Source organism: Hippoglossus stenolepis, chromosome 7, assembly GCF_022539355.2.
Source record: "Hippoglossus stenolepis isolate QCI-W04-F060 chromosome 7, HSTE1.2, whole genome shotgun sequence".
Taxonomy (NCBI): Eukaryota; Metazoa; Chordata; class Actinopteri; order Pleuronectiformes; family Pleuronectidae; genus Hippoglossus; species Hippoglossus stenolepis.
Window position 1 is genome coordinate 20861923 of NC_061489.1, and position 12839 is coordinate 20874761.

General features: G+C 41.4%; 1 protein-coding gene across 8 annotated transcripts in view; it reads right to left on the reverse strand.

Annotated features, from left to right (window-relative positions):
* Nucleotides 1–12839, reverse strand: part of atp8a1 (ATPase phospholipid transporting 8A1) — a 98294-nt gene that overhangs the window by 30465 nt on the left and 54990 nt on the right. For all 8 annotated transcript variants that reach the window (XR_004697199.2, XM_035161584.2, XM_035161585.2 and 5 more), the window contains 4 exons: nt 12537–12675; nt 8303–8367; nt 4166–4338; nt 2381–2564 (listed from right to left, as the gene is read on the reverse strand). Coding sequence is in view for 7 of the 8 variants with exons in the window: in XM_035161584.2 (XP_035017475.1) it covers nt 2381–2564; nt 4166–4338; nt 8303–8367; nt 12537–12675 (561 nt within the window). In the remaining variant the exon portion in view is untranslated. The remainder of the gene's footprint in view (nt 1–2380; nt 2565–4165; nt 4339–8302; nt 8368–12536; nt 12676–12839) is intronic.

Genomic DNA, 12839 nt, shown 5'->3' on the forward strand with positions numbered 1-12839 from the left:
GTACAGTACGCCGTCTAATGGCTGCTCATAATCAGAGATCAGTGCTGGAACACTAAAGCAGTTGCTGGCACTTCAAGATTAAAGCAAGCAGCAGTCTTTTGTCGTCGCCCAACAGAGGGTTAAAAGACTGATGGGACATTCTGGTCAAAGCTCTCACTAAGACATTCCAGAATTTTCTACTCAAAGATTTCTAAGGCAGAGCTTTGAGTCGCTGCAAATGGAGGAGTTCGTACGGGGTATTGGTCTCTGAGGGCTCGGAATAATAGTTAAATGGCTTTATAATTACGCCGCCATTTAGAGCCTGTGGTGAACTTACGATTCCAGCGCAATTTCTGGCTGATAAGTGTGATTACAGTGGAGCAGAGCTCTGAGGCAAGTGCTTCGTCTTAGTTGTCAGTGCGTGACTAAAACAAAGAGCATGGACACCACAGACTCTTGCTGTTTGACAAAAGAAAATGTGGAGTAGGAGATAGGAGGAGTTGTGTTTGGAAAATAAAACAATATCAACAATTATTGCAATAGAGTTTTCCTCAAAAGCAATATAACAAAGGTCCAATATATAGCGAAATTTAAAGTCAAAAGAAAGTGCAGTGCCATGCGTGTTCTAAAGCTGTTGTTTGGTCTGCAGTGATGCAGCTTTGTTTCTGAAACTTTAAAAGTTACCTGCTGTAATTGAGCCTCAGCAAGTAAAGACCGATTGCAGGACTCAGCCCCTAGAACCCTGAAGCTGCACCATGGCTGCTGCAAAAAGAGCTGTTCATCTGTTTGTTTAAAGTTTGGTGGAGCCCGACTAAGTATGTAGAACCCTGCACTGGAGGATCAGTTGTTATTGACATTGTTGTAAACACGGCCATGGTTGTGAACAGAGTTCATTAATATTGGACGTTATGTGAGTCCAAGACGCACCAACTTCAACACAACACGTCCTTGGGCGATTCATATTACGATTGCCAAGTGTGAACTACATAAAATGAACAGTTGCTGAGATATGCAAACCACATACATACAGAAGTAGATAGATCATAATGTAACATTTATCCTGATAGTTATCAATATCAACCAGTATAAAACATTTCATCTTGATATTCTTCACCTTATCGTCTTGCCTTACGGGGGAATAGATTTAAACGTATAGTTTTTGAGAGAAACATAATAGTGTTAATTTGAAAGAGAGTTTGTTTTTAGTAGAATGAAAGCGGAGTGGCGGCACCCAGTTTGTCTGACCCCTCCACTGGTCGGTTCAAACATCAGTTAACACTGACCACAGCCGATGACAGATGGACAGCAGAGGTGCCTCAGCCCAGAGCCTCTTTAACGACCTCTTGCTTTAACAGATAACTCAGAGCTTTCAAGTCTTAAATCTTAGAAACCAGCTCCCTGATAATCTACACCAGCAAAGAGCTCATCTGGTTCTCAGCATTAATATAAATCACGTATGGGAACGTTGCACAACTTCTCAGGATTGATTTCAGTTTGCAGTCTGCAAATTACAGTTAATGTACCGTTACGCCAATACATGGAAAACACCACTGGAAGTCTGGAGGTGTAATTTGATTTGATGCGGGAACACAACCTAAATGGATTACAAGAGGCCACCTGTCTTTAAGAGACGTGCACGTTCTGCATGTCGTGTGGACTGAAGGGGGCACTTAAGACAAACCCGAGTCTCCTGAATGGTAATTGCATACTGCGGCAGGGAGAGTGTACTGTGTTGTAGTGAAGTATTGGTTTCCCATGTTCTGAAAACCCTGTGGCTGTAACACAAACACGATGTACTGAGTGGCGTGCTGTGTAGAAACAGAGCATGTTACAGGACTTTTTTTTGTTGCTTACCAGTATCACATAACACTACAGAGTTTCAGACAAACTGGTTACTAGGACATAAGCATGTGTTTAAGTAGCGTTCTGCTTGGATCTCTTTCTGGAGAGTTATGTCGGGAGTTGGGTGTCTGTTCTACAGGTGTTACTATTTCGCTGTATAAGCTTTAATGCCGTGGCAGACATGAGATCTTTTGTTACTCAGAACAATGTGCCAGGCTATCACTAACACATATTACATTTGAGAAGACAATGACAGGACTGACAGTGTGAGGAATGTGGCTTTGAGCGGAAAGAAATGGGCATGATGGATATCAGTGAATCACAGGCTTCAAACCAAACAAGTTAAAATCTGATTCAAACATTGACACAGTGTTCTAGTTTTAAGTTTTTTAAACATACATAACTTTACATTAAGTGTCAGTGGATGAAAATATTGAATCCCACTTTTTACAGATTAAGATAGTAGTTAATGTAATGTGAATATTATTTGCCTTTAAGCAGCTAATCAATCAAACTGTAAGATTTTTCCGTTGGTGCAAGCGCCCGGCATCTTGCTCACCTGGGCGATAGAGTAGTCGGAGGAGTTTGCCGCCTGCAGACCCTCGTTGCCTGAGATTCCCACGCCGACGTGAGCTGTCTGGATCATTCCCACGTCGTTAGCACCATCACCAATGGCCAGCGTGATCACCTTTACCTTTTTCTTGACCATCTCCACCACCTCTGACTTCTGAAGAGGAGATACCCTAAAGAAGAGAGTAGTAGCACCAGGAATATTACGAATAGAATGGACCCCTGCACATATACGGTCTTCATGATCAAACTCATCACAGTCTTTAACTTGGCCAGCTGTTATTTTATCTGTATTCAGATGTCTTCACCATCAGATCCGTCAGACTATGAGGCTTATAACTGCTGAGTCTTCATTGGTCTCTTGGTCGCCTCCATTACCGGTCTCCTTTTTGCATTGTCAATCTTTTTGTCTTTGTGCAAAACCTCCTGTTTTGTTATAACTTTCTTTTGACCACCACAATAGAAAAGGACATAGGCGTAGCTCAAGCCATGCCTACCATTATGTCTATTTTAACATAAATGCATGGGGATATACAATTCTCCAATTCCCCAAAATGGCGGTTTACAAGCTTAACTGGCCTGCTGCAGAAATATTGCTTTTGATACAAAGAATGGAACATTATTGGATGTCTAGACGATTAGGAGGTAAGATGGCCAATGAACACAAACGCACATATTTAACATGTTCATTTGTGCAGTTGTTCTGATAAAATGCATTGGTGCATGTAAACACCAGACTGTATTTAATCCCATCCCATGTACACAGTTGACCTGAAATCTTCATGTAAGCAGCTCCTGACACTAGAGGCCGCAGCCACGCAGGAGCTTCCTCTGTGTGCACTAAACTGAGGGACATTTACCGTGCAGACAGTCTCTGGAGACAATGTTGTTAACTGCATGTCTGTCTTTAACTGTACAACTGTTAATGTTTATCTTCTCTGTGTTTTAAAAAGCGTTATTCATCTCAGGAGCCATTGTTTGTGCACAGGGTAAACGCAGGTAGAGGTGGGGGTGGGGGAGAATAAATACAAATTGGAGTCATAGTGCGGCATCTGAAACTTCGATGTTATTCTGAAAACATGGTTTCTGACTTCTGGCCCCAGACCCCGTCATGGTTGCTTGAGTAAGCACTTCTTACTATTTATGTGGCCCGGGCAAGTCAACAGTGAGTGTACCTTCATGATGTTGAAAGTTACCATTTAAATTCAAACTATCCCACTTTTTACACCGCTGCCATAAAAACCGTAGTTGACCTTTGCAGCGAAGACATTATATTTTATAGTTCAACCATATAGCTTTTAAACTAATTTAAAACCTCAAACCCATTTCCAGCTTCTCATAGAAGGTGAGATTTTGCTGCTTTTCTGTTTTATTCCACTGTAAAATTAACACCCTCTGGTTTGGGATGATGACATCAGTCTCTGAGGTTGTGTGATGGACAATCTTTTACTATTTACTGACATCTTAAAGACGACCCATTTAATGTATTGATCATTTGTTGCAACCCTGCTTGAGTTTCTGGCTTGCTCGGACTTTCCTTCAAGTTTTTGCTGTTTTTCAAGACCACTCATGACATTTGTATATCAGTTTCCCCGGCTTTGATGGTCCAGGTATTTAAAACATTATTTGTTTTCTGTAAAAATATGTAGTGTAGGAGTTTTTCAAACCCGCAAAAAGATTCTGGAAGCAACAAGAACAGTGTCTTTGTTCTTTCTCTGGTAAGTGTAATAATTGTTTGAGTTTTATTTGAATTTTTTTCAGGGGTAAATCTTACCTGCAGCATATGACAGCTTTACAGGAGAGGGCGAGGTCCAGGAAGTACTGCTGCACTCCGAACGAAAGGGCGTATTTCAGAGTCTTCCCATCAATAATGAGAGCAAAGTCGTTTTCCTTGTAGAGGGCATCTCCCAGCATTCCACAGTGGTGGCTGAGTAGTTCCCTTGTTCCCTGTGTGATGGAAAACATTTCATTAGATTTCATTTTTTACTTATTATGCTTTCAAGCTTATGGCTTTTTAAAAAACATCAAATAATTTATGGATCTGAATGAAAACAATCAGGCATATTTAGCAGACTGATATCTATGAGTGTGTGTAATTTGGTTTGTCTTGATTGAATTTAAGGGACTGTTAGGCCTTGGTGGAGGTATTCTTGTTGACTACTTTTTTAAATTGTCCTTTTAAATAGATATTAATTCAGGTCTAATAATAAAACATAATTTGTACAGGGCTTACACTGATAGGCTTTACTACTTGTGTAACTAAAATTTGCAGTGCAACACAAAGAATTCCACGGTGCCATTTACATTTAAAGGATATTATTACATCAAAACACTTAAGTTCATTAATATCTAATCAGAAAATCATTGTCTTGGCTCCAAAGTGTTCATCTAGTTTAAAATAACATTAGTTTTAAACAGATAAGGCGGATCTGTCCACTTCAATTCCCCAAATGCTGCAGAGCAGCTGCTCTTGATATTTTATATATTTATCCTATTTCCCATGATTCTCACAGTCAGACCTCGGCCATGAGGTGATAACATAGTCGAGCTCTGCAAATGTACAGTGTTTGCTTATTCACTGAATACAGCTATGACGATGATTGATGATGAAAATCTATAAATATGAGACTGACAGGAGGATTTAGTGTCCTGGTGAGATCATCATCATTGTATTCATCATTCAGTCATCTTCCCCACAGATGGTGAAGCCATTAGACAATAAAACCAATTTCTGTATGGAAATATTTTCTGAGGGATACGTGGATGAGGTAGATGTATATTTTCCTTTAAAATTAAAACTTATTCTCAAGAGAAGCACTTGAAATAATGTTTATAATGTTGCCATGGTAATATTCAGCAAATGTTGCGGTACACATGATTCAATACCTTACAAACAAACTGACACACGATATAATGTACATGTTTTAGTTTCGGTCACCATAGAAAATGATGATTTCCCAATATTAAAGCTTTCTAAAGGAGAGGAAAAATAGGAAGTTTAGGGCTTGAATTACTTAAAAAAGTGAGAAAGACGGACTTGAATGAGCAGATTCGATGCCTGGTATCAAACATAATGTACCAAGCAGATGCTCAAACAGCTGTAATCATTAAAAAAAATGGCGGTCATTAACGAGAATGGTGGAGGGAGGGGGCACAGCCTGGTGTTGAGGTCAGATATGTCAAAGCATTTAGATCGTACCAGGGGACCATGCTACATTCGCTTGGCATAACAAAACTTTGAAACCCCAGCTTAAAGGAAATATTTGGAGAAAGGGGCTTTACGTTTCACAAAGCCAGAGACGGAGAGTGAGAGACACGCAAAGAAAGAGATGATGGATTAACAGAGGAGAGAAACCGAGCAAGAGGATACAAGCAGAAAGCAGCTGCGAAGACTTAGCCATCCCTGATGGAGTGTGTAAAACAGCACGAGATGGTGTGCAGCAGACAGGCCAGTGCCACAGTCTATATATGTGTGTGTGTGTGTGTGTGTGTGTGTGTGTGTGTGTGTGTGTGTGGTCCAGGTATTACTCATGTTGTGAGGACCTAAATCTGTTTACACTGTGACATTATGGCGACGAATCCTCATAGAGTAAATTATAAAGTGTTGAGGTGAAAACATGTTTTAAGGTTATGGTGGGGTTATATTTAAGTTAAGGGTTTGGGTCAAGCAAGTCGCAGTTATGGTTGAGGTCTCAAGGAGGTGAAGGTAAATCAATATAATGTCTTGTGTCATGGAGATACGACTGAGAGAGTGTGTGTGTGTGTGTGTGTGTGTGTGCAAAGGTCAGAGTAGGTCAAAGTTGATGTCTATAATCAACCACAAGCCAAAATTTATAGCCGCTCTATCTGGGATAGATGACGTCTTAGTGTGTGTTTGCATGTGCATGCATGTGTGCATGTGTGAGAGCTGGTGAATCTAATGCATGAGAAAGGATTCGCTCTGTTTGGGGCACAATCTATTAATCACATACTGTGATAAGCTGAGTTTACCATTTCCTCAAGTAGAGCGGCCATTTCCCCCCCAATTTACACTGAGGAATTTTAGCTCTAATGCTACATGTCTCGTCCTAAAACCTTTTTTGTTATGGCTATAATGACCAGTTCAGCCTATGTGACGAGCTAGTGTTTGGTTTTGGAGTGGGTATGTGGCGTCCATTCAGAAAATCCACAAGAGCTTTCCCATAAAGACTGAGCTCCATTGTTGATATAGGCCTTGAGTGATATGGCCAACAGGACGTGACACTCATGATGTGGAATCTGGACATTTGTATGATCATAGTGTCATCATCTGTCTTGGACTCTGAGGATGTTCCACCATAGTTGGAAGTAAGTGGACATGAACTGTTTCCCATTACATCTCATTGAAAACATTCAAAAGCATCGACAGTTAAAAATCTCTCTGTGCTACGGATGATATTTAGTTTAAATAGGATTTTTTTATGAATACATTTTCACATCTGTTTTTCAATGTTCTTTTGTAATAAAAAAGACAAACAACCAATTTTAGAGAAATAAATGACGTGAAAATAAAAAAAAAGAGGCCTGACTGGCTGATGATTAATATACAAATCCTCAATAAGTGCTGTAAGTTCTCTAAATGATTAAACACACTGAGTGTAAGACAACGCTTTTTAAAATGACCTAATCCCCCCCTGGAGGCTGAGTTTTACTTTGGGAATTTAAGTTCAAGTAAGATTTAGTACAGGGGATGTCGAAAACTTTGTCCCCCCTTTGATAACTACAGTATTTCTAAACACAGCAAGGAGGGAAGACATGCTCCAATTACTCTGTTTCGTAGCATGAGAGCGCTCAGAATTACCAGCGCTGCTGCCTGGTCCTCTGTTCCCTGTGCCGCCGTCGTCCTGGTGGAGGGTTTTCTCCCTCCACCTTCTAACAAACTGCCTTATGTAAGCATCTGCTCAACCACAGGAGAATGGGAGCTGACATTTCAAAGCGCCGGTTCGTGTGCTTTATGAATGCACCGACCCCGGACTTCTACCTCGACTCTATTTATCAAGCTTAACGACTGGCTGACAGAGTGAAGGCCATCCGTCATCAACTCTGAACACCCCCTGCTGCTTTCTCCTGCTTTATTCACTTCTTCTCGCCGTTTCCCCCCTTTCTCGCCCGACAAACTGAACCCAGTCAAGTTTCTCTTCCATCTGCGGTTCCTCTGCTCAGTTGTTCCCCCTAATGGAGGTGCAGGGACTCGCCCTTTTCAATCTTAGAAACAACAGACAAGGCTCTCCTGCCAGGGGGTCAACAGACTTCTCTGCTGGGTGTCTTAAAGATGTTGACGGCAGATTTGGGATGCGTGTTGGCTCAGTGTGAGTGTGTGTGTGTGTGTGTGTGTGTGTGTGTGTGTGTGTGTGTGTGTGTGTGTGTGTGTGTGTGTGTGTGTATAAGGCTCCTGTGGCCATATCTATTCAGTTTCTAAACGGGGCTTAGGCGAGGAGATGAGGGGCTTATTATTCTCATGAGTGACCCCCCTTTACATTTTTGCCTTAAATATCACAGTAACAATTATGTGAAAATATTTGTTGGTTATTGTTTTAACTCGTGTGCACTTTTGAGAGAATAGAAAATCTCCATTTCCACTAGAACTGTATATAATGGCTGCCAGAAATTAATTCAGTATATTGCTTTGTATTCTGATTAAAATCTGCCTTTACGTTGGCATAAATCCATCTTGTCTGTTACTGTTAAGATGCTTTAAGACATGCACTTAACTCTCAACATTTTCCTGGAAGCTACAGGATGTGTGTATAATCTAAATCATATTCAGGTTACTTAGTTTATTTCTCACCATTGAAAGAAGCGGACAATGGTGAGCTTAATGTACATGGCTAGGTTGTTAGTTTTTAATGTAAGTAGGTCAGATCATTAAAAGAGAAAAAGGCTAAATACTCACATCAAGAGTGTCTTCGTTGATCACAAGCATTCCCATGTTCTTGGTCAGCAGCTTGCAGGAATGTCCTGCAGTGAACAAGAGAAAAACAGAGGATGACACATCAGGTTGTAAAGAGCAAATGTATCAGATTAACAAAACACTGGACATTAAGCCTGGAGACAGGAAGAAAATATTTTAAATCCGCTAAACAACTCTTCAGTTACTACATCAAATTGTAGTTTACTTTAGTTTGAATAATTCCCTGTAGCTGTCCACGTCTCTGTGTGGGGACAAAACACACAGACACACAGACACACAGACAAACAAAGACACAAAGACAAACAGACAAACAACAAAAGATACAAAAATAAACATGATCAGATAAATAAGGGATACTTCAGGATGCAGCAATACATTTTAAAGGATACTAATTAAAATGTTACAGCTCAGAGCTCAGTGTCTCGGGACATGACTAATGAGTTTGGTTTACAAGGGTTTGTCAGTTTCCTGTTTTAATAGGCAGTTACAACTCTGAGTTACCCAACATGGCTCTCTGGGGAGCGTTCCCCTCAGCTCTTGGCTGGGACAGATGCTCAGGGTCACCAGCAAGGTGGTAGAGCGAGCCGCTCATTGGGGAAAACAAAAATGTTTCTCAAACCAGGACCGAAGCCTTCAGTTTCAAACCGTGGCTGCATGAAAAAGCTGCCGTCTGTGGCATAACCACATGAATATTTGTGGGCTTCAACACTTTGCTTCTGTCTGGAAAGAGATTTTTTGTTTCTTTAAGGTGGTTACCACAAAGTCTGTGTTCTGTGAATATACGGGTGGTATTTTCTGTGAGTTAAACTGAGATAAGATTATGCAAAAAACACACAGCACCACTCAGACTCCGTTGTACACACAGTACACACAGCACACACACACACACACACACACACACACACACACACACACACACACACACACACACACACACACACACAACACACACACACACACACACACACACACACACACACACACACACACACACACACACACAGGGGGCCTTGCTTGAGGAAGTGAGTAGGTTTCACCCCAGAGTCAAAACCAAACAGGGTTGGGGTCTGGGGGTCTGGCAGATTGTTTTCTTAAGTGCAAAGGTGCAAAAGTCCAAAAATTTGCCAGTGTGTGGAACATGTCTCCCGATCTGAACACTGTCTTTACCCCTTCCCCCTGCCACAGCCCTTCCGCTTAATGTGTTTACCTTAAGCTCATTTGACTGCAGCCAAACTGCCCCTTTTTTTATTTCACCAGAGAAAGTTGAATTCCTGGTCTTTCTCCACCTCAGGCGGAACTAAACACTGCTCCCACAGGAAATGAGGAATGTGTAATCACGACACTGGTGTCACAGGGACGTTGCCTCGCAAGCAACAATTAAAAAGAAGAAATTCTATAGCCACAGAAGGCATTTTAACTGGATTGCACATTGGAATCCAGTTAAAAGTGAATTTAACGAAGTGCATTTAGGACGTGTCAAATTCTACTTTTGCTAATTTAATACAAGTAATAAAAGTTGCTGTGCTTGGCACATGCTTCAAATGTTCATGTTTGAGTGCGTCTCTCGTTCCCTTTGAAAGTGAGGTGCGTTTTTATCGCCACCTGGTGGCTGGCTGCAGTATAGGTCATAAATCCCCACTCGCCCATGTTAATGTATGGGACATGGACGAAACTCAAGTCAAATCAAATGTTTGTCAACATTTTTTTTCTCAAAGATAGTTTCTTTCATTTGTGTTGAAGTATTCATGGTAAGTTATACAGTCTATGCTGTGTAACAAGCAGCTATAAAGGCCCCTTTACTATCTTAATAATGCTCCCTCAAAATAACAGTTAAATGCTGAGCCATTGACTTCAGACCGGGTTCTCTCATGCAGTGCACTTTCCACTGCTTCGAGATAGAAATCACACCTCATTTTAAGACGATGGGTGCAAGTGCATTTGCTATTTAAACAACATATATACTTGTAGGCAGATAAAGGAGTTGGATTTACTCTTTCACTTGTCACTGCTTAAGGGGGACGATGTATCCTCTGGCCAAAATCCACACATTATTTGTGTACTTCTCCTAAGTCATACCTCCAGGAAAGTGAGTCGCTAACAAGTTTACCAGCAGCCACTGTCCTTTCATTGAATTCTGGCTCATACCTGTCCTGAGCATTACGTACGCATAACTCCCCTCAAACAGCTCACAGCACTGGGAGCATGTCCCAGAGCAAACATTGCTCTTTCCTGGGGCAGCCAGACATGTGGTGTCAGAGTAGGTACTGTACATTGTGTCATGATGGTTCAGGATTAAAGACAACAGACTGAAACAATAACAGTCTTTACAGCGTCAGATCAGACTGACTTTCCGTACTTCAATTTAATAAATACAGTATGTGTTATGTGCCAAGAGTTCGTCATTCCGTGCCAAGTTCGGCATCTGGGTGGTTCAGGCCACCGTGAAATGAAGAAAGATCTCAATACGATCGGCTGAATTCACCGGTTCAATGTGTCAGAACGGTGCGCCATTAACCCTGGAAATGGAGGATCATCTTTCAGTGAGGAAAACAGTAAAAAACAATGTCAATATTGAAGGACGATTTTACTGAGCAACTCTGTCAAATGGTGGACTTGTAAAAATACTTGCAGTGAGCCTGTGCTTCTGCAGAGCCTCCTCACATCTGGGCACAGTGGGCACAAAGGGCCGATTCAGTCAGGCCACAGTGGCAGGTATAAGCCACAAGTGGAGGTACTTTTCATATCTATTTTTCTGAAATCTATGTTGTGAATTTAGCTGTTTTCAACATTGACCCATCATGGTAATTGGCCAGATCTAAGAAAGGAGATATATTAAAGGAATAAAAACTCAACTGGCAGAACAGAATTAGTCTTTCACCTTTCTGATAACATCTGCAGGGTTAAAGCCTCTCGGGGAACTGGATACGTGAGAGGTGCCTGCTTGTGTACATACGCATGTTGTGCTTTTCATGTCAGTGCAGCTTGCTCATACATCATCTTGCATTCTGCGACAGATGCTTTTGCTAGATATGTGTGACAGACAAGCACTCAGCTTGTCAGTAGTTTGTCTCGCTGGGTGAAGAATGACCAGAGGGCTGACTGGAATACCTGTCACAGGCTCAAGGACAACCTGTCACAGCACGGATCAGGTTTACCAGGGACTTTTCATCTGGTTTGAGACCAAGCGCAAACACAGGACTAGAGTGTGTAATTACACACAAAGCTTAATGAGAAAATGTGGTGCAAATGCTTAATAGCGATTTTATATTAAAGGGAAACTCCACCACTTTTACACAAGTTTAGTTTAGTGATCATAAATTGTTGTGTAATGTCTTCTGTGACTTTCTACAATAAGCTTGATGATGCCCTCAACTTAAATGTCCTGAATGACGCTTGAATCAGAGTTGGTTTGGGCAGAAGATCACAAGTATGAAAATGATTAAAGACCTCTGCAGCTATTGATCTCTGCTGGAGCCTGGATGCCCAAGGATGCATTAGCTAATGCTAACTAGTATAACACACTTTAATCTCAGGGCCAAACAAGTTGCATTATGGGCAAATCGCGCACCAGGTTTTGACAAAGAAGACGAAAGCTTCGACTTTCAATTTTTTTTCTGATGCATCAGTTTTAATACATTTTAAACTGACTATCTTGAGTCCAGCAATGTTTTAGGAGTGCAATGCTCAGAGTATTTTTTGCAGAAAGTCTGCATTGCAAGTTGGAGGTTTAGGGTTTGAAAGAAGTAGAAATTTAAGAGAGATGTACGTAGGTTTTCTGCTCACAACAGTATCATATATCTGCAGCCGCACATGGTCCCTTGTAAAGAGTTTCAGCCATTGTTGCATTTACAAAACAAGGGATTATTATCGTCCCTCTGAGTAACGTGACTACATTTATTAACTCAAGCCCACTGTGTGATGGTATGGAGGCTCATCTGTCAGTATCAACACCACAAGTTCATCTGCATTCCCAGCATCTGCCTGCTGTGTGACAGCTGGGTGGAGCACTGAGCTTATTTCCAGCTTCAAAATAGGTTTTGTTTAAGCATAAAAGGCTTTTTAACACACTGTGCTTAAAAAGTGGGAGAGGCAGATTCAAGCCTGCAGGTCTGCAAGTGTATTATTGTTGGTATTGCCTCCAATAATTCTGGTGATAAAACAGACGCATGACAGTTTATATAATACAGAGATCCGACATATTACTGTTCCTTCTCACCAATATTGATGGCTGTTTCCTGTTTGTCCCCAGTCAGGATCCAGATCTTGATGTCAGCCTTCATCAGAGTCTCTATAGTCTCGGGCACTTTATCCTGAAGCTTGTCCTCGATTGCCGTGGCCCCCAGGAGCTGCAAGTTCTACACCAGGAAAAAAAAATAAAGTCCGTGAGTGGTGACCATAACAGAGGAAGGCCTTTAAAACGTCATGTGTCAGAGAAACATGTGAACCAGGATTGTGTCACTCACTCACTCCTGCCGCCTCCCCCTCATCAGCTGCTCTTGTTTATCACCCAGAAAAAAAA